The 22,478-nt window shown below is 36.8% G+C and overlaps 3 protein-coding genes across 3 annotated transcripts in view; 1 reads left to right on the plus strand and 2 right to left on the minus strand.

The window, feature by feature from the left end:
- Positions 1-4,496, minus strand: part of gpam (glycerol-3-phosphate acyltransferase, mitochondrial) — a 30,501-nt gene extending 26,005 nt beyond the window's left edge. Inside the window, exon 1 of the mRNA XM_084134960.1 lies at positions 4,359-4,496. The gene's annotated coding sequence lies outside the window, so the exon portion shown is untranslated. The remainder of the gene's footprint in view (positions 1-4,358) is intronic.
- A 1,425-nt stretch (positions 4,497-5,921) lies between these two features.
- tectb (tectorin beta) lies at positions 5,922-8,939 on the plus strand. The gene is made up of 11 exons (XM_084135448.1): positions 5,922-6,190; positions 6,351-6,426; positions 6,555-6,745; positions 6,827-6,978; positions 7,088-7,160; positions 7,461-7,564; positions 7,655-7,738; positions 7,836-7,998; positions 8,080-8,158; positions 8,243-8,275; positions 8,468-8,939. Exons 2-11 carry the CDS (start codon positions 6,360-6,362, stop codon positions 8,530-8,532), a joined length of 1,011 nt encoding a protein of 336 aa, XP_083991574.1. The 5' UTR covers positions 5,922-6,190; positions 6,351-6,359; the 3' UTR covers positions 8,533-8,939.
- Positions 8,940-8,986: 47 nt separating this feature from the next.
- On the minus strand, positions 8,987-21,880 carry gucy2g (guanylate cyclase 2g; the record flags this gene model as incomplete). The annotated part of the gene is made up of 21 exons (XM_084135367.1): positions 8,987-9,131; positions 9,242-9,343; positions 9,629-9,720; positions 10,501-10,599; positions 10,700-10,874; positions 11,158-11,350; positions 12,338-12,478; positions 12,571-12,748; positions 13,304-13,628; positions 13,795-13,866; positions 15,021-15,125; positions 15,214-15,297; positions 15,382-15,507; positions 16,142-16,308; positions 16,397-16,500; positions 16,580-16,715; positions 16,816-16,960; positions 17,043-17,222; positions 18,509-18,633; positions 19,001-19,349; positions 21,530-21,880. 21 exons carry the CDS (start codon positions 21,878-21,880, stop codon positions 8,988-8,990), a joined length of 3,393 nt encoding a protein of 1,130 aa, XP_083991493.1. The 3' UTR covers position 8,987.
- Between the last annotated feature and the right edge of the window lie 598 nt (positions 21,881-22,478).

Consider the following 22,478-nt stretch of genomic DNA (forward strand, 5'->3'; position numbering starts at 1 on the left):
TTAGGCCCCGCCCACGACTGTTTAAGCGTAATAAGATCTTAGTTTAATACTCATGGGATGCGCCGTCTGACATCCAGCTCTCTGTGCGCGTGATTCGGATGTGTGCGCTCAGAAAACAATCAGAAGTTTAGACTGATATGGCTTTAAAACACATGCAGATAATAAACTTTCATGATGACGAAGAACTGGAAAGTCACATGAGCGTGATCGCAATAGAGATGATGATAGTCAAAACTAAACAGATGTTTTTAGTTTTTGGCAGAGTATGGGAGGCACAAGCTGTACAGGCTCCGCCCTCTTCTGGAAAGTGGGGTGAGGAGCAGCAGCTCATTTGCATTTAAAGGTGCTCTAAGCGATTTTGGGTGACTTCACTTCTTGTTGATGTTCGAAGTATTGTCAAACAAAACGGAGGCTAGCTCGACCCTCCCTCCTTTTCATCCCGTCCCCTCCCCCTCCCTTCCGTTCTTCTTGAAACAGTCATGAACCATTTAGAAAAAACAAACTGGATTTACCAGTCTGTTACGTATCCAGCAAAAACAGAGCCACCTGAATGTCAGATTGGAAGCCCTACTGCGGCGGAGTTCTCTCTACCTTTTGAACGCTTTTCCATTGTAAATTCGGGACTTCGCGTTCCTTCTCCTTTTCCCTATTCTTTGTTATTTGTTCATCGGAACGTCGTCTCTTTGGTCATGTGCCGGCCATATCAAAATTCTCAAGAATATTCAATTTTAACGTTAGTCGTTGTTAGGACATCTCTCCTCTAGCTAACTTCCCTCTTCATGCTTCTCTCTCCTCCACTCCCCACACCCCCCTTCATGTGCATGCACACTAACCTCCACCCCCAAATCATTCTTGACAGTTATTGGCTGGAACACTGTTTGTTATGTTTCATGGCCAAGGCTGGGCTGTCTACAGAGACCGTGTTTTTTTACAGTGTGTTCAGGGGACAGGCAGCTAGCAGATAGTGAGGAGATGTTTGCTGATCGTGACAAAAAAATGTTTTGGCCTAAAAAACGTGTGACATCGCTTAGAGCACCTTCAAAGATGCATGCATGAAAACGGCAGGTTTTTCCTTCCACTCAAAATGTGCATTTACAACATGGTATAATAAATGATCTGTTGAGCTGAAACTTCAAAGACACATTTTTGGGATGCCTGAGACTTGTAAAAAGGGGCATAATAGTTCCCCTTTAAAAAACAATGCTTTAGTGTGGATTATTACATCTAGCAGATGATTGCTGCACATTAAATTAAACCTTAAGCCTACACTTGATCTTTAGATAACGATTAAGCTCCATGGTAGAACTTCTAAAGAAAACTATTTGCATGAAATTCACCTTACTAATCTGAATTCAGTGTTGATGTCTCGTAGTCTTTTTAAGTCTTGTCCAGACATCCTGCAGGGTCTTAATTGTGCATTCACAAAGGAACAAGAACATTTGGATATATATTCTGGACACGTTCCTCTTTAATTATGCTAGTGTGTATACCAACACTTATTCTTTGGAAAAGAGTTTGGGTTTCAAGGACATAAACTTCTTGTCACTGGACAATAAATATCCCATGTGGAAGTCTCTCTTACAAATACCCAGGACTTTTATCAAATTAAAATCCCATTGACTTAAAGAGGTCCAAGTCATATCTAGCAACCAGAATATAGATATTTATCTAGCCTCTTTTGACTTTTGACAGTGAAGAATCCTAGGACAGGAGTTTTGTACTGTCAAGCACTTCTTTTTAAAAAAAGGATTTTTACAAATATTTTTTACTCACAATTCCTACCCAATCAAATATTTGTATTATTATTTGTATTATATAAATGCCCATGCATGGAGTTATAATTATTTATACGTGACTTTTCCAGGTCTAGAAATCACACTAGGCTTCCTTACAGTTTTTTTTTTAATGCTTGTTTCATTTTAAAGGGATAGTTTACCCCAAAATAAACATTCTGTCATTATTTACTCACCCTCAAGTATGAGTGTTTGTTCTGTTGAACACAAAGGATATTTTGAAGAATGTTGGTAACCGTTTCCGGTCTCCACTAACTTCCATAGAATTTATTTTAATGGAAGTCAATGGGGACCAGCAACTGTTTGGTTACCCACACTCAACAAAGGACATAACAAAGGACTCATACAGGTTTGGAACAATTTGAAGGTGAGTAAATTATGAAAGAATTTTATTTTTTGGGTGTACTGTCATCTTAAAGCCTGTTTAAAGTCATCTTAAAGCCTTCGTGATAGTTTACTGATGCCACCTGGTGGGCTTCCTGGTTAACCCTTGTGCATTGTTCAAATTCACTACCCTTTCGTTATGTTCGTGGCTGAAAACAGCCACTACTTTAAACTGCTGTAAAAATGTATCAGATAAATATTTTTTTTACTATTTTTTTGCATAAATCTATTAATCAACCTCAGTCCTGATCAAAACTACTAAATGTTTTTTTTTTAAAAATCAGGATTTTAACTCTTTAATTGCCAAATTCATAAATGATGTCACTGATTTGGGGAAAAAAAACCCACAAAATGACTTATTTTCAATATAAAATGTGAATGTGGACTGGATTTTTTTTTACCTTTTATCACAGTCTTGGACATGTCAAATATTAGAAACAACATTGGTTTTGATGCATTGTTAGTTTTTGTGCAGCATCAGATTTTAACTTTTTCTCCCTCATTTACTGTTCGTGGCTGTTTTTGCCCCATTGACTTCCATTATAACCACATTTTATGATTGCAAAGCCATGACACCATATAATCATGCATTTTTGATTGTTGGTGGTTTTCCCTGTTGGGAAGAGGTAAAATTTGTCATTTTTACTGTTGATAACCAGGTGGCACCATTAACCCTTTAGATAGGCCTGTGCAAAAAAAAGCTTAGTTTCTGGCTTTTACATGGAGTCATATGGAGTATAATAGCATATAAATAATTAAGCACCAAAGTTTAATAGTTTATTCGAATCCCTAACCCTATGACCAATAGCAAACACTACTTTTGTTTCTGGTAAAAAAAAATGTTTTGTATTTTTAAGTGAAGTAGTTCTTGGGACAGCGAATAGATGAAAGTGCCTCTGCAAATGGGGCTACAGCAATTTGCATTGCTCTAAAGGCCATGATGAAAGGCCATAAAGAATGAGTGCCTTGCAGGTGATCGTCTCTTGAAGCCTCACAATGAATGAAAGATAGCACAAATATTTAACATTGCTTCACCCGATATTACGTAATACAATGAAGTCTCGGGATACCTGAACAGCTTGAACACCTGGAAGGCTCTTCATAGTCAGCTGTAACGCTAGCTGTCCCTGGGCTCTGGGCCTCAGAGTTGATTTGCATCTGCCATAGTTTCCTCTCAGGCATTGCACTCTAATGTATCCCAATGGTCGCTTTCATTCTCATGGTAATGACCACAAGTGAAAGTAGCCTGTTCTATAATTTTATCATGTGGGATATCTGTTCCTTTGCTATCTGCATCTGATCGTTTTACATTAGCAGTTGTAATTTGCTAATTTTGTCTCTGTGTATGTTTTGATCTTATAAAAACAGTTATTGATTAAAAAAAATGGGCTAATATGCTCTTTTTCAGTAAAAAAACAAGATAAATGAAATTAATAACCTTAATAACAATAACTATGTAAGATAATTAGTGAAAAGTAAAAATAAATAAATAAGTTGGCAAGAAAAAATATAAGATATATTCACTATAGTATTCCATATAATTCTTATTATTTTACATAGTGCTGTTATAAGAATGTTTACATTTTTCTAAACATCCTTAAGTCAAATATTCTAAATATATTCTCTCAGAGCAATTCATAATATTTTTTACTACTTTGCTTAACAGATACATATAAATTGTTGTTTGAATTAGAATTTTTAGTTCAAAACAAGTCAGAGATTTGATTATGACTCATTATGTTGATTTATTTTGTGTGTGTTTTTTTATTGTTTTGGTCATTTTATAAAATAATACAACTATTATTAACATTAAAATACTACTGAGAGCAGAGCACAATGAGCCATAATTTTGTTCTTTATAATTAAACACTGTGTCTCATGGGGTTTGAAACACATCTGTCAGCCACACAGAGATTAAGTTTTAATTGTGTTAAACCTTTTGACATCACTGCGACCAAGCTAAACTGGCTGACCCTGTATCCGTGAGAATCGTGATTCATACATATGAAGAAAGGCTAAACGGGGATACTCTCCTGTCCTAAAATTGAAGGAGACACACTGTCTGTGGATAAATGCTGCTTCTCTAAGTGCCCTGCTTTCCTTAGAGGCTGAAACACAATCTCTGTGAATGGCACATCCTTTGACTATCAGATTTTGTGTGCTTGCCTTCAGGCTTCTTACCTTATCCAGAGGCCATCTTGATCTATATGGGCCCCATCCATACATTCTTTCTCGTATGTTTGATCACGGAAATCTTAAAGGCCCTTTGTGTGCTTGTTCCCCAGTGTGATGTTTTCGTGGAGTGTGACAGTACCAGTTCATATAGGTGACAACTTGGGTGGTATATCGCGAATCTAAGCCACCATCTGACTCATGTGGTTCCGGAAAAAGCTTGTTTCCTGACCTAGACTGCATTGTAACTTCCTGAAAAGGGTTGGGGGCTGTCTATACTACAAAGTTTCGTTGTTGTTATGACATTTTGCTTCTATTTTGCACTCTACAAAATGAAAATGTTCCGTTCTTGACATTTGGAACTTTCTTGGAATCTTAACCCTGAAATGCATACCTCAGGTCTTTAGTGACCCGGGACGTCATTCACTACCCCTCCTCGTTCATTTTTTAAAGTTAGACATCAACCTTCTTAGTATTCCTAAATCAATTCATTAAATATAACAAGAAAAAAATAAAAATAAATAAATATATAATTCTTGTTTTCCCATTCATTTTTTTGTAAAAATTGTATAGGGTCGCCAAGTTAACGACCCGAGGTGTGTAACAGTGTAAGTATATTTTTTCTGCACAACAATAATTTAATCTTTGATGACTGAATAAGTGCAATTTACCTTTATTCCACAAGATGACAATGTCTGATAGACAATGATGAAGTGACGTTTCACTCATTGTCACCGCAGGCCAAAAACAAAAGAATAGGAAGTATCATCAGCAAAACTTGAAACGGCTCAGTGATTTACTGCAGACCGAGTACTGAACGCAATCAAATATTAGTGTCACTGTCACTTGATGGTGGATCTGGTGAAAAAGCTGTCAGCGATCAAAATATTGATTTTGAAGATGTTGAAAATGATAGTTTCAAGAAAGATCACAAATATGAGCCAGATGCAGAATGCATTGGGAAATGATCTCTGACGAGTAATGATGGTATAAAACATCTGCTCAAACTGAACCTTTCCAAGCTCAAAAAGGTTTAATTAAGTTATTCTGTAATTATTACTCTAATATCAGGAGAGTTTTATATTATCGCGACAGGTAGAGATCCATCCATGTTAGATATAGATCCGGGTCGCTAAAGACCCGAATATGTAATAATGATTACCAAAACATTCATGCATTTAAGGGTTAATGATTCCTTTAGTGAGTCCTTTCCCTCAAGATAAAGAGCATGAAGATTGTGCACAGCTGTATTACTTTTGGATCTGTTTTGGCTTAGCACAATGAGACTGACCTTAATGACACTGTGTTTCATTAAGAGGCGTCTGGCACGACTGGGTGCGTTAGATAACTACTAATGGCAATCCACTAAGTATTGCATAACCTGGAGTCTAAATTGGAAGCTTTTCAAACTCCCTAAAAAGATGCCCATTTCTATTAGATTTTTGAGTAGAACCCAAAAGTTGCAGGTGAGAATGAAACCATGAGACCACCAAGTTTATATCAGTAATGCATGTAAAGGGCTGAAACATTACTGGGAGATGGCTGAGAACATGGTCTTCCCCTTGAGACGTTGATCATTTAAAAGTCAATGTCTGGCCAGGACAGAGAGCTTTTGTGCTTTGCTTCACAATGCTATCACCAAAAGGCCTCACCAGACTGGCTGACCAAAGAAGCAAGGGGGGTTACTGTCTACCTGTGGACCTATAAAGCAGCTTTTGTGCTGTCTTCAATGAACTCTGCTTTTAGGATTTATCATCATTTAACTGCAGAAGAACCACACAGGAACCATGCAAACCTTCTGCTAGAGACCTGAGCCAACACTTCTTCTGGACTCTGCATTGGTATGGTACAAATATTAAGTATAATTCAAATATTATGGTGCCTTTGCTTTGAAAATAATCAGAAAATGATGTACAGATAGACAATTCAGGTCATGAGTGAACTTGTATCATGTCTAAAGATATTTTATGTAAATGTAACAGTGCAATTCTCTTTGTTCAGCGTTAGGAAATGGCAGCTGTTGGTGTTCTCTTGATTCTCCTCCCCATGACGTGGGCCTGTGCACCTCAGAAAGCTGGTAAATGAAAAATAACCATCAAATTTTAAACATTTCCTCTCAGTGTGGATCAAAGGGCCGTGTGTTTGTGGTTAGCATGATTTAATCGGCTAGATAAGCCTGGCAGACCAATTTGTCATCTGTTTCAGATTACGTGATGGTGTCATGTTTTCCCAATGCCATCATTGCAAATGTGCCAGAATGTCCATATGGATGGGAGATTAGTCAGCTGTCCCTGGGCGGCGTGTGCTACACTGGAATTAACACTCCGGGCTTCTATCGTTTTACCATCCCAGACCTCACTCCTAAGAATCACTCATACTGCGGCACCCTGTCTGAGGTGAGATGTTTGATTGGTTTGATAAATTCGAATTGTTATTTCATTCAAAATAGCACTAAAATTGATCTACCTTCCTTTTAGTATGTAGGAGGCAAAGACCCACGGTACATATTCTACAACTCAATTGTATCCAACGACTCCTCTCTCACTGTCCGGAACCAGCCTGTCAACTACACGTTCAGTTGCACTTATAAAGCGGCTTATCTGGTCAACAATGCCGTGTTTAGCCAAAGGTAGACCCCGTTACACTGATGTCAAGTCCAGCAGGTGTAGATTTCATGGAGCCTGTGCATTCTGACCCTTGACTTGCAGCGTCTTTACTAAACCCTCTGCTTCTTCCAGAGTGGCAACAGTTTATGTCAACAACGGGAGTTTAGGTTCTTTTAAGTCTCAGTTGTCTATGAACGTCTTCACAGTGAGTACTTCAGCTTTTCTCAAAAGTGTCCAGTGATGAAGAAAGTAGGCTACAAATGGGAAATTTCCTCACCATTTGATTTGACATTTTGTATAAAGGTCAAATTTGTTGGTTTGTTTGTGTAGTGAAAAAAAAAATAAAAAAAAAAATAAGATGGATTTTTCAGTAATAATAATATATATAGTGGAGTCATAATATATATAATACATTAATATATATATATATATATTTTTTTTTTTCTCCCAAATGTTAACTGTGTATAATTTTGATTTTACTTTGGGTGAATTTTGTGGTTTGTAGAACTCGAAGTTCCTCTATGCAAAAGATGCACCGTATGTGATTGACACATCCGAGATTGGATCAGAGGTGTTCATTGGCATTGAAGCAAAAGGACTGAGTAACAGGCGAGTTGCTCAAAAGAAGTCAGTCTACATTTGATCAAATACACAGATTCACGTAGTCAGTTAAAAAGATTCTCTCTTTAATGTTTATAGATTCAAAGTAGTAATAACAAATTGCTGGGCAACACCTACTCCATATTCAACAGACAGGAAAAGGTGGACTTTAATTCAGAACAGGTAAGATTTTATTGTCAATTCAAACATATTAGGTAGAATGTGTGTCAGTGTGATTCAATACTGCTCACAGGGTAATATATATGCTCCTGGTTAACAGTTGCTCCTTAGACAACACAGTCACCATATTTGAAAATGCCAAAGACAGTCGGTCCATGTTCAAGTTCAATTCGTTCCGCTTCCAGCGGCTAGAGAAAGTGTCCACCGTGTGGCTCCACTGTGAAGTCCAAGTATGTGACGGAGAGAAGCTGTTCTGTCAGCCGGTGAGTATCAGTGTCAATTTAATGCTATTGTAGTTTTAAATAGATTACCAGCTCCACTAAGATTCTTCTTAACTATCCAAGACTCCATGTACATCAAGAAGCACTGAATTTGAACCTGATCCAAATGGAGGGATCCTGACCATGGAGTTTCAAGTCAGAGGTATTTAACATTTTTTCTTCTGCACGTTTCAAGTTTGATATTCAAGAACATTTGTTTTAAAACCACATAACTCTCTGTGTACAGCACAACACTCTTCCAGTTTTGTCCATCTTGCAGGTAAGTCAATCAGTGCAGTGCAGACACATGAATGATTCTCATATATGCATATTTTGTTTTAAGGTACACCACAGTTTTACACCTGCATTTAAACTCATTAAAAAATCAGATTTTTAAATGATCTTATAAAACATGTCACTTTTAACGTTATAACGCTAAAGATCTCCCTTTTCTTACCTTGCTGTTTTACAGGCCCAATTCTGTGTCTGCTGTCCATATTTCTACTGAATGAATTTTTAGGATACTTCAGTTTGTAAAGAGGCCAAATGTGGGTCACTCAAATGCAATGAAACATGCCTTTGCACTTATACAATTACATACAAATACTTAAATATAGACATGCATGCACCCACATACCATACGTGTCTCAGGGAGTGTATCGACACATTCCTTTAAATGTTCACTCGCAGTTTTTTGTTTTTTTTACAGTTTTTACTTGTTTTTTCCTTACATGAATATTGATAGAACAAGAAAACAATATCTGAAGGAGGTACTATCAGTTGGTAATCTTTAGTGTAACAGACGTTGAAACATTCTTGTTTTTATCCTGCATTATATGTGAACAAATATTTTTAGTAATTAAATTCTTTTAAAAGATGTTGTCTTGACATTGATAACTTAAAAAGAAAACTTTTCAAATAAAAATTTAAAAGTTTCAACAATATTTGTTGTAATGTCCTAATATCCAAGAAAATACAAAATCAGAGTCAAATTAAATATCGGGTACAGTAAGTGTGTGCATTTCTGTCGTTTTAGCCATGGCTGGGGTCCGCTGGATTGCTCTTCTGTCTTTAAAATCTCCATCATTTGCTGAAGTTGTTTTGGGTTTCTCCTGTTTAGACATGACAGTGCAAGACTGTCCATATACAGTGTGTCAGGTCTCCATATAGCACTTCCTTTCACTTTGTGTCATGACCAAACACCTAACACTGTAAATAAAATAACCATAAGTGGCTTGATACTTACATCTGTTCCGGATTTAGGACTTGCATCATAGTCCTGGCCAACGTCTGGAAACCTGAATCCAGATTTGCCTGTCAACCAGAAGGTTTTCTGTGTTCCCTTTCCCTAGAAAACACATCAGAGATTTGATTACATGCACAGATATGGCATGACAGTAGACACTGTTTATAAGTCTGAGACCACCAGTGAAAATGTTTCTATTTTTTATTTAATATTTTAATTAGAATTTATATTAATATCAATTTATGTCTTAACGTGACTTTTTTTTTTTTTTTTTTTTTTTGCATTGTTCACAACCCTACATCATGCAGGTATAAATGGAAAAAAATATAGCAGATTTTAGTGTGATCTCAGACTTTTGGACTGTATAAAGAGTGGCATTTTACAAACCTTTATTTCAATATCGCCCCTCTCCTCCAGTTCAAAACTTCCATTCTTGAGGAGAATATCAGCAGTGCTTTGAGAGGTGTGGATTCTCAGTGCTGTAAAGGAAAAAAGCAAGAACTGACCTTGCATAATTAAATTAAACAAAGTATTTCAAAATATTTGTTTTACAGAAAAATATAAATGCAGACTAATTAAATAGGTTAAATATAGTCTATAACCAGTAAACAGAGAACATTCTCAGAACTTTGGCTAATGTTCTGGTAAGGTTCTCTCAAAGTTATGAACAAATGTTCTTCCAGTAACATTAATAGAATGTTTAGTGAACGTTAATCTGAGACGTTTAGTTGGATGTTCGTCTAACATTTTTTAAGGTTACTAATTGTTTCAGAATGTTCAGCGAATGATAAAATGGAATGTTCATTTAACGTTCGCATGAACAAAAAACATGTACGTTTTGAACGTCCAGAGAACCTAATTTTTTTAGAACATAAATGTTAGCTAAATGTTTTTGGACCATATTTTTGTTAGCTAGGTAACTGAGTTTAGTATATTTCTTAAAGCATATTTTTATTAAACACAATGCAACACTCAGAAGGCCTAAGAAAAGGCCTCAGGTTATAGAGTGCACTGTGTTTCTCACTTCAGTAGCTCTGAGCAAAACAACTAGCAGACTGTACCAATCACCAAATGCTACAATGATTAGGAGATTGCGTGAGATGGTTAGATGTTCTGCTGGCATCTCGGCTTTGTTGTCTCCACCAATAAAATCTAAGCTTTGGCATCTGGAACTCTGTGACTCGAGTGATTTCTTGCAAAGCAGAGAATACTTTTCCACGACAATAGTTGCTAAAAATAATATTAAGAAAAGTCCTTACGAAGACTGTTGCTCTCCATCCTAGAAGCCGTGTTTACTGTATCTCCAAATAAACAGTAGCGAGGCATTGTATTACCCACAACTCCAGCAACCACTGGGCCTGTATGTGCAAGGGACAGAAGATTTTTTTTAGTATCATTTATCATCTCTTACAACATGTATAGCCCACAATACACTTATAGAACAGTATACTTGCATACCAGAATTGATCCCAATTCGTAGGGCCAGTTTCTCATTAGGTAGATGCCTAATTTTGAACCTTTTCAGGGCAAAGAGGAAGTGGAGTGCCATAGTAGAGATTTCCTCAGCATGAAGATTACCGTTACTGATAGGCAGCCCACTGGCCACCATATATGCATCCCCTATGGTCTCCACCTACCAGAAAATTGAAATTGAAAAACAGACAATTGCTCATTAATTTATCATGAATCAATAGCATTCATTAAGTCCTTCATCCATTTACATCACATTATACTGTAAATCTGGTTATATTTATTTACACGGCACATCTGAAACTCATGAAAATTATAAATAATGAGGGGCAAAATATTGACAGAATTCTGCATTCAGTCTGAAGATTCTGACAGCCATACCAGCGCCTGTGTAGGGCATGAACGGGCACAGTTGCTGCATTCCAAGGTGAGTTTGCTTCACTTACCTTGTAGACATCATAAAGCTTGATGATCTCATCAAAAAGACTGTAGAGGTCATTGAGGAGGGTGACCACCTCCAGAGCTGAGCTAATGGAGCACATGGTGGTGAAACCCACAATGTCAGAGAAAAAGATGGTCACCATGTCATAAGCTCTAGGCTCCACTGATTTCCCAGCCATTAGCTGATCAGCAATATACCTGTAAGAACAGACTGCCATCATTGAAAATACAAGTATTACACATAACATGTCAATGAGTTTTTATCAACACTGAGATTTGAGGTCAAAATGTATATGAATGTATAGGAGAAAGTGTACAGAGCCCTTAAGGGGACATGGTGATGGAAAAAAAAATATGGGATGGGAGGAACATTTTAAATGGTTCTGTGGTGTGATCATTTTTTAAAAGTATAAAACTTTCATAGGGTCTCCCAATTAATAATAGCTGTAAATAACTAAAAACTCACCAGGAATTTACAGGATTAAAGAGTATTATTTTACAATAAATGACTGTAGTCAGAAATTTACTGTGAAATCAATGCATGCTGGGTCATTTTCTTACAAATTACTTTGAATCAACAGCAAACATCACAGTAATTCACTGTTCTTGCTTTACTGTGAATTCACATTATAAATCTGTCTTTAACCACACCACTGTAAAAAAAAATATTGTTTACAACTGTGATTGTTTTGAAATCAACTTAAAGGTGATTAGTGTTCCATTTGCTTGGGATCTTATTCATATTTAAATGATTCATATTGTAATGATCGCACGACGAAGGAGAATAAATAAACAGTTTTTAATAACAAAATTCTACAGGAACACGCAGGAGATCTCAGGTGTAATAATATAACGCAACCACGTAAGAGTGCAGTTAGATACAAGAGAAGTTGTACTGCGAAATTACTGTGAAAGTAATGTAATTATTAACCTGGACTATACTGTAATTTCACACTATTTTTTTAACAGTGTAAGATTTTATATTATATGAATAAAAATAATACTTTATTTTAAGAATACATAATTATACCATTTTAAAATGTTTTCATGTCTACCCATATAAAATATAACCATCTAGTATGTAACTCTGCTTTGGTGGCAATTTTTGCTAGCTGATAGAAAGAGTAATGAAAAACACATTAGCAAAATGTCACTGTCCCAATGATTCTATAACAGTTTGTTTACTTTGGCAGCATGCTAGATAGAAGCTTATCAGCTCTGCTTTTCTCTGCTGTGAGCTGATTGGTTCTCTCCTCCACTACTTCCTCCAGGTGATTTGCATATTTCTCGAGTTTGCTCACCATGTTGTCCAGGATATTGGTATGGCTGGAAATTAATAAAACAGCTTAGAATAAATAACACTAAATACATTTAGGAGTGTCAGGATCATTGGGCAGACAGCTACATAAGACGTTCACCTTTCAGGACATGCCTCACGCAGTTGTCTCCTGACACTGGTGAATGTGGGTCTGTGGTCTGGGTTCTCACTCCAGCAGGCTTTTAACAAGGGAATGAGACGTTCATCACAGATGTCAGCAGACAAGGTTGGTCGAAGGGGCTCCTCGCTCATAGGGGTCCTTAACTGCTTGATAATCTCTAATGAATGTAATACAACACACAAACTGAGAAGCCAAACTTAATTCAGTTGGCCCTGTAATTATATGAAATAATAATCAGAAAAATCAAAGCATTTTGAAATGGACCTGAACCTTTAGAAAACAATATTTTTTAAAAATCTAAAGAATTATGGTATGATACTGGAGGTACTCAGTTTCTCCGTACTGGAGCTCATACTCGAGAAGGACAAAACACTGAAATTTAATTCAGAGGCTCAAATTGAGCAAAAATATGCATTTGCTGATATTTGTATGGCCAAAAGTAAGCTGAAATTCTTACAGTTTGTAATATAAATCAATGAGATCTTTATAACAGTATAGCAGACTACTTCAATAAAATTCATATAGGCTACTGTAAATATCAGATGTCACTCTATATCTCCCAATAATATGTCTTAGTAAGATGATATTTAAATACTTAGTTTTATGATCATAGCTCTGTTGTTTTAATTTTGTGGGGGCGAAATGCGATACAATGATGATTTAAAGATTTCACATTATAGGGATAAGAAATACTGTGCAACGCAAGCATTACCTTTTGGTTCCAGGTGAACGTCATGGTATGGGCCCACCTCTGAACTGTACATCAGCTCTCGCATGATTATGGCAAAGCTAAAGACATCTCCTTTCTGGCTGCCGTTGAAAGGGTAGTAGACTTCTCTCAAAAACTCAGGAGCAGTCCAGTACATCTCTTCATACTTTGGATTTTCCAGTGAGATCAGTCTTTGTTTGCTGCCATGTTTGAACTCCCACAGGCCAAAGCCAGAGAGTTTAATCTGCAACCTGCTGTCCACCAAGCACGTACTGGGCCTCAGATTTCCATGCGACTTCAGACTGCTCTTATGTATGTACTCCATGCCCTGTAGAGAACATACAACAATAAAAGGTCTCACAGTAATAGAAAAGCAGACCAGTCTTGTTCCAAATCAACTTTCCTAGTGGATATGCATATTGTTGTTATAAATAAAATAGAAATCTAAATAATATAATGCAATGAAGGACATTACATTGAAACAACATACTCACATTAACAATGTCATAGGCAAAGGACAATTTGAACATCCAGTCCAACTCAATTTCACTGTTCCAAAGAACATCCTGATGTTTCAAAAGCAGAATGACAGATATACTAAGAGTCTGATGATGTGGACATGTTATATATGTTTCAAACTTAATTCTAATTAGTCATGTAAACTGGTGATAAACAATGATATTTCTATTTTAGAGGCAGCATAAATGCAATACAATATATAGTCCCGCTCATTTGCGACTATCCGCACACACAATGGCACAGGTTTTACGCCGGACCCCTTCCTGACGCAACCCAGAACTGAGGCACCTCACACATTCCTACGGCCAATTTGACATATCCAATCCACCTAACCTGCATGTCTTTGAACTGTGTGGGGGAAACCCACACTGACAACATGCAAACTCTACACAGAAAGGACTCCTGGCTCAGCCAGGGTTTGAACCGTGGACCTCCTTGCTGTGAGGCAACAGTGAGCCACCGTGCTGCCCTTATACCTGTAAATGCAAGTTTTATTTTCTCGTTCATGTGTTATTTAGTTTAGTTCATTGTTTTCTTTGTCACTGTCTTTGCCAGAGCCCTTGTTTGTTACTTTGGTTTCACATTAGTGCACTCTTGTTCCTTGTTTCCATTAATTCCATTATCATTCTCAATGTATTTAAGCCCTCAGTTTCCTCAGTTCTGTGTTTGTCATTAAAGGTTATGACGTGTGTGTAATGTTTGATTGGTCTGTGTTTATTAAAGTTCCTTGTTTTATTGATCATTCTGTGTCACAAATCTCCTTTTGGATTCAAGTACATGACACATCCGTGGCAACTAAACAATAAATGTAGTAATATAATGTGCATATTAGTATGAACAATCAGTAATTAAGTTTCACAGTTAGCTATAAGCTGTATATGTTTGAATTACTAAAAAGAACCAACTCGTAGGAATTGTTTGTATGGAATTGCACAGTATGTGCAGTGATAGGAGTGATTTGTTCGGGAGTTGTTTTAAACTGGTAGAGTTGTGTTTTCAATTCACTAACAAGTATCTGATCTGAGTATTTTAGTACAATGTTTCGGATCCCTGGTCAAGCGGGGCAATCACCCACAGTGGCAGAGGAATAGACATGCTAGAACTGGTTCCTATAATTGTTTTTAATGGAACAGTTCCCACTCTGTGGAAGCTAATGGGGATCCGAATAAAGAATAACGAATAACCCCTACTGTATACACACCTTCAAACTTCCTTTCTTGCAGTACTGCATGACGATACAGACATTTGGTGGCTCAATACACACACCAAAGAACTGTACCAGGTTCTCGTGTTTCATTTCTTTCAGCTACAGCAGGAATAAACACAAGTATTAGAGTATTAGCAAAGTGCCTGTGACCTGTTGGGATAAAACGGAATCTCTGAAAATATTTTACCATATTGAACTCTGCGATGACAGATGGTTTCTTGACATCAGTAAGGATTTGATTCGTCAAATACTTTATGCCCACCTCGTTTCCCTGCACCATAAACAAAGAGAGTGTGTAAGATGTAATAATTTGGCCTGTTAAATTATGCTTTAATATGTGATTCAGAATTTGTACCTGAAAGAGTCCAATAGTTGTGTAGATGGTTTCTTTAGCACTATAGCTGTATGAAGAGTGAATGGACTGAGAGCCACCACTTCCACATTTGCTTGGTGTTGTATTTACAGACAATGATTGTATTCCCTGTAAAACCCACAATAGTACTTTTTATTGTGTTAATGATCATTCATTAATAATGAATGGTATTCATTTAGTTTACTGTTTGTACAGTATATTTGCATGTGGATAGGCATAAAAAAATAAAAAACCACCAGCTTAGAGCTGGTTAGACCAGTATGCTGGTCAAGGCTGGTTTATGCCACATTCAGATTTTACCTACATTGATGGTTAAAATTGCTAGTTGGTTTGGTGCTAGTGTAGATGGATGCAATATTAGCCTATTATTGTAAAAAAAAAAAAAAAAAAAATTAAAACACTTTCCTTAACTGAAATAAACAGAATAAAAAAAACTTTTTAAACTGAAAAACATTTTCATTGTAAAACGAACTAAAATAAAATAGAAATGACCAAAAGTGAGAGAACAGCGCGAGGCCGGTGGCGTGATTGCTGATGAGCCATTATGAGTTTATGATTATGACTATTGCTGATTGGCTACAAGAGTGTTGTGATGATTGGTCTGATTCACAATTCACAGAAATTGCTTACTGCACCTTTAAAATAAAAACTTAAATGCAGTAAAAAGTAAAAAAAGAAAAAAAAAAAGAAGAGAGAACCAAAAAAAATAAATAAACTGAAATGACAAGTTATGTCTGCTTACTTTGGGTTCTCTAAGTATAGTTATTTCGCTGTAGTCGATAAGCCACCAGTTGGACTCTACCAGGCGGGATTGTAGACGAATCTTCTGTAGAGTCAACAAAGTGATGAAAGCCACTGCTGCCACTCCTAGCACAGGCAAAGCCACCAGCAGAATCAGAAGAGATACCTCTGGAATCGAGTGACAACATTAATGATTTCATTTCAAATACATAAAAAGACTACTTATGTGCATAGAAATCTAGCAATGCCTATTTACCATTTTCTAACCATTCACAGAGCTCATTATTGAAACCACAGACTGGATTATCTGGTGGAGGTTTTCCATTTTTCCAAACTATGTTAGAAAACCTTGATGTGGGTCTGCAAAACATTTTCCATAGAGTCAAATGTTCAGTGTTGAGCATCAGTAATGCTATCATTTGGAATATTTTGGTCTTACTTGATCGTTTTTGTTTGACTGTCAAAGTCCAAAACAGAAACAAATTTTATGATATTTTCTGTTTGTTGCAGGTCATATACTGAATAGTCAAGGTTCCTCTCTCCAAATTCATCAAAATGAACCAGACCTGAAGCCCCTGTTGAAAAAAAAAAAAAAAAAAAAAGTTATTTTGGTTATTTACAATTAATATATGAAAAATAAGAGGCTGTACGAACTTGCATGTGTGACAGAATTACCATAAAACCTAATGGTGGTCTTGTCCCTGAGACTCTGGAGAATCTCTCGTCCATGACGGATATCTTTACCACTTTTAAAGGCTTCTTTAAGGCCCATGGCATAAAGTAGTACAGCGTCATGTAAATAGGCAGCATATGAGCTTACCTAAATGAAATACAGAACAAATTAATTAAAATGTGATTAAATTATGGGTGAATTTTTTTTTTTTTTCATAAAATATTCTCACCTCTTTTTCTGAGGATAGGTTGCTATAAAAAGGAGCCCGTTTCAATCTCTCAAAAGCCTGCTCGAAAAAGTCATAGTAGTCATACCCTTCATAGGATTTCTGAGCGAGTACAAACACCATGTCAAAAGCCTTCAGCATTGTTTTATTTCTGCCACCAAAGGCAGACTTCCACAGGTTGTCCTAATGGGGGAAAAAGTGAGAGTAGGTGAGGGTAGGTTTAGGAGAACTGTCACAATCTGATTCAGATTCAAATGACTTACAGTAGTTTAAGGGCCCTATCATACATCTGGTGCAATGTGGCACCACATTTTTGCTAGTTTCAGCCCGACGCAGTAATCATTTTCACGTTTGTGCGCTTTAACCTCGCACACGAGCAGATCCGTTTCCTCGCTAGAGAAGCGTTCGTTTTTTCCGCTTGCAAATTCCGCCATGTAAATAGCGAATCCACCATGATGCGAGTGCAACTGGCTTTTAAAGGGAATGGGATATGAGCCTCTGATTGGTTTATAGTATGTTATGCCCAAAACACACCCATTACTCAGAGAATAGAGACAACCCTTTTAGATCATGCGCCAGGCACTGACCATTTTTCCTGTCGTTAAACTCAAAAGCGGATTCAGACAAGCCCTAAGTGCACTTGCACTGTGCGCTTTAATCGTTAAAATAGGGCCCTATGACTTTCATATGAATTAACACCAACAAAAAGTTTCAAATGGACAAATGAACACTGTTTAGGTATAGAAATGTTTTGTGTTTAGATATATATGTCTGAATTACATACTGTATTTTATTCATTTTAGTGACATCAAAATACTCTCTACAGGTACAGATCTAATCGTTTGTTTATTTTACTCCAGTGAATATTTATCAAGATATTCATTTTTGAAATTCAGTTTCAGTATCAATACATACCTTGTCGGCCAAAACACACCAGAAATAAATATTCAGTTCATTGACCTTTAGTGATGAACTGCCAAAAGACCCAGCCAAAAAAAGAACTTTTGCTAACGTTGCCACTAAGTTACGAAAACGTTAGTTCTTAATGTTCTCTGAATGTTAAAAACATCAATTTTTTTTAAATAAATTTTTTCTTGGTTATGTGAATGTTAAGGAGACATTCCATTTTGAAAAACGTTATGGGAACGTTACTTTTGAACGTTCTCTGAACATTCTGAAACAATGAGTAGGTCTAACATTTAAAAAAAAAAAGTTAGATGTACGTTTAAAAAAAAAAAAAAAAGAACTTTCCATGAAGGATGTTTAGATAATGTTTTTGTGCTAATGTTTTGAGAACATTATTAAAGATAACTTTGAAAAAACGTTTTATTAACGTTACAGGAAGAATGTTTGTTCATAACTTTGAGAGAACCTTGCCAGAACGTTAGCTAAAGTTTTTTTTACCTTCAACCTTTTTTCCATGATTTAAGCATTATTATACATTATTCAGCGAATAACCAATTACTCACCACTTTGCCACTGACCTCAAACTGTTGAACGAGAAGGAAAACATACTCTCCATTCATCAGGTCTTGTTTCTGAGCTTCTAGCATTAGAGACGTGGAGTCTTCAGCATTGGCGAGCACAACCACCACTAGAATGAACAGAATCACAGTAACCTCATAGAAACATTATTTATTCTTAAAGCCTTACTTTCAGTGCCGTTATGCACATGCAGAAGCTGTACATTATAATCACACAACAGATCTTGAAATCAAAGGGATGCCCAACATATCCTGCACAATAGGACATGGGGCTTGAGAACAATGCACATTTATCAAGGACTTTGATATTATAACAGTTAAACTGCAGGTTGATATCACTCATCTTATGCCAACTAATAGCTTTAACAAGCCATGAGGGCATAAGGGCAATATATGTTGTGATCTTACACGTGTTGACTGTGTAAACTCCACCCAGATATTGTAAGAGCTGAAAGATAAGGATTACTATTGACTTACCTCTTGCAATCTTGGAGATGATTTGCAGGTTTCTCTGTGAAAGTTCTGGGTCACTGGTATCAAACTTGATGCCAGCTGTCACTGTTACTTTGGCCTTGAGTTGCTTTTCCACAGACTTCCAAAGAGCATCAACACTGTCCCATGTGTTTGTATCCGCAGAACCCCCAATCATACCAACATGCTTCCATCCAAAAAATTCCAGTGTTTTAAGCAGGATTTCTCCAATCCTTTTAAGGGGAGGTACAATTTTTATATAGGTATCATACACCTGAAGGTTATCCATTTTTGGTGTCTGGCCAACAAAGCCGAACATGGGAATGTTCCATGTGGATGCTATGAGCCCAGTGACCTAGAGGACATAAGCAAAATCGTTATATGAAAGGTATGGGTTATATTTTTCATAAACACTTTTTGTTACTGGTTGAAACTCTCTGCACATCCTGATAGCAATCAATAATATAAATTGTCTAAATATTAAAAAACTACATATATCTTCTGTGGAAGTCTCAAGACCAGAAAAATATCATCCAATCATTGCATTCATGTCCAACCTGCCTGCATTTCCATACCTCCGCGCACCTGATCGCGAAGACATCACACGTCATCAGCATGTTCCATGAGGCTTGCAGAGCTGTAGTCAGACATTCACTGAGCGCCGCAAACAAACAACACCTTTTACAGTTCATCCTGAACCAAAACATCGAGCTTATTCTGCGTTCACGCCATGCCGTAACTGTAATAACAAGATGGCAACCTGTGACGTTCTACCCGGAGGTTCTCAGACTCGGATTTACGCGTTTATATGGCAACACTATTAGTGCTGAAATAAATCTGCAGTAGTCAAGTACAAGTCGGAGCTCTGTAAGTTGTTTACGTTCATTATAATTGTAATGTTATGTGATTTGAGCCATGGGGTAATTTAATGCCGTCTCTCGTGATGCTTTGCAGACTCTGCTCTGGCTATGCGCATTCATGTGTTTTGGAGGGGGCGTGGCTTTGGGAAGCGCTGTGAAGAGAGGGTGGGATCTTACGATTTCAAAGCTGCTATTGCTAGCCTTTCCTACCTTTACATTAAAAATATAACATTTTGTCTTTTTAAAGGCCTACATATATTTATATGTTTACATGCATATTGTATAATTCTAAGGGATTGGGACAATTAGGAATTTCTGCTGTTTTAAGGAATTTTAAAAGTCTGGTTCAAATCAATTAATCTGTGTATGGTTCAAAGCAACTTTACGGACATTTATTGTAGAAAACTTTTAATGTAGAAATATGTTTTTGTGGCTAAATATGTTTGTTTTTTTAACCTTGACGAACTGCGTGTTGGACATTAACTTTACAAAGTCAACTTCACAAAAGTTTTTGAGCAAACGCAAAGGTTTTTCGAGTGAAAGTAAAGTGTTTCGTATAGAAGCTTGTTTCTGCCATGGAATAAAACAATTTAAAAGTTTTTATTTAAAAATGTTTATCTCGCAATTCTGACTTTTTTCCTCACAATTGCATGATATAAAGTCGCAATTGCGTGTTATAAAGAAGAAAAAAACCTCGCAATTCTGACTTTGTGACACGCAATTGTGAATTTATATCACGCAATTCTAACTATAACCTGCAATTGCGAGTTTATATCTTGCAATTCTGAGAAAAAAGTCAGAATTGTGAGATATAAACTCGCAATTGCAAGAAAAAAAGTCAGAATTGTGAGATAAAAAGTCAATTACCTTTTTAACTTTTTATTCTGTGGTGGAGAGCTTAGGCTACATAGTTTCTGAAGAACGCAAAACTAGTGAATGCAAAAGCATATCTTTTTTTTTTCTCTCATCTCATTTTTTCCATTAACATGTCCCCTAATGGGCTCTGTAGTTTTGTTCAAAAATGTAGTTCCAACCAAATTATTACCCCCCTAGCATTGGTAGGTTTAGGATTAGTTGTGGGGGAGGGGTTAGGATTCGGGGTGGGGTTAGGATTAGGCAATCAGGTACTGACTTCAAGGAGGGGGGGTTATAATTTGGCAGGGGGCACAACACCAGTCCCTAAAACTAACCCTACCCATAACTTATCTCTTAAATAAGAAGGAAATGATTTACACTGATGTTGATACACTGAATTAGACTGATGTAGAAGTGCCTAAACTTGACATAAACTGTAAACTTGTCCCTCAAATCTGATGGTTGATTGGAATGTTATTCCAGGATCAAAGAAGATGTTAATCCAGGAACATGTTGTACTTGGTGAAATCACCTTCTCTGGGGAACGTGACTGTTCATGAACGTATTTGGAGATAGGTGAAAACCAACTAATTTAATCTAACATTTAGCACTAACGTTTGAAAACACAAACATTTGTATGAAAAAATATACTTGGAGGGTGTGGGGGGGTCTTAAACCTGATTAAAAAAAACTTTATAATAATAATAATAATAATAGCTAAAAATACTACTACTACTAATAGGCTACTAATAATAATAATCACACTTTAATAATAAAATGAATTAATATTTCCAAATGCCAAAATAATGAAGACACTTACTTCAGCCTCCTCAGGACAGGGTGGGCCAAATAGCGCTGAGACATTTTGTTCCATTACTTGATCGATGAAAGCCCGAAGTGAAATTTTTGCGTTACAGTCTGTGTCCATGTATACGAAGTCAAAGGTGAAATTTCCACTGAGAGAGGGATTTGCGTTGATCTTGTCTATGGCTATCTGCATGGCAGACCCCAACCTAAGCAAACTGAAAGGGTAGGAAATGTTCCGAGGAGCTTGGAGCCCAACCGTAAGCTTATACTGGGTTGCTTTGTTGCAAATAACAGAGTTTGTAATAGCTGAAAAAGAAACAAAAATCAGCGCCCACCATTGCGTGGTTCCACTTACATCTGACATCCTACCTGCGTAAAACTCAGTCAAATTGATCGGCTTTCAGACATACAGGGAGATTTAAACGGACTCTGTCTTCCCTGGGGAAATTAATTCTAGTCAAGGGTTTCTCTGGAGAAAGAGCACTTATCACCTATAGTGCAAGTTCTCAGCCAATTTTCACTAGTATGACTGCCATTAAAGCAAAAGGTAGCCTAATTAAATATTTTTTAACAGGTTTTAAAAATGCAGTCCTTAATGTTTACGTATGACGAGTAAGAGGTCATATAGGCCTATACTGAATATGGAAAGCGGAGAGAGGTAGCCTATGCATACAGATCTGTTAATTTTCCTTCAACTTTGACCTAAATTATACTTCAATCGGCAAGGCTCAAATCCGCAGAGGCCTTGGCGGCTTTTATTTATTTCATTCCATTGTCTATTATCAGAACAGATTACAAAATCCAAAGGTGCTCGCATGATCTGTCATTACAGTCGAATGTCAAAGTTCAGCTGGTACGTTCTTCCTAAACTGCGGTGATAATGATGCTGAGGCAAATGAAATGAGGTAAGAAAACAGTGTGTGTTCATAAGGTCATGTTGTGTCATGCTTTACTGAGGCTGA

This window comes from Abramis brama (genome assembly GCF_963993115.1).
Source record: "Abramis brama genome assembly, chromosome: 14".
Lineage (NCBI taxonomy): Eukaryota > Metazoa > Chordata > Actinopteri > Cypriniformes > Leuciscidae > Abramis > Abramis brama.

What these genes read in the sequence shown, in the direction of transcription:
- tectb (XM_084135448.1), top strand. Translation starts at nt 6,360, where the DNA reads ATGGCAGCTGTTGGTGTTCTCTTGATTCTCCTCCCCATGACGTGGGCC. An exon ending in CTGTGCACCTCAGAAAGCTG is followed by an intron (nt 6,427 to 6,554) that starts GTAAATGAAAAA and finishes CATCTGTTTCAG; the next exon opens with ATTACGTGATGGTGTCATGT. An exon ending in AATGCCGTGTTTAGCCAAAG is followed by an intron (nt 6,979 to 7,087) that starts GTAGACCCCGTT and finishes TGCTTCTTCCAG; the next exon opens with AGTGGCAACAGTTTATGTCA.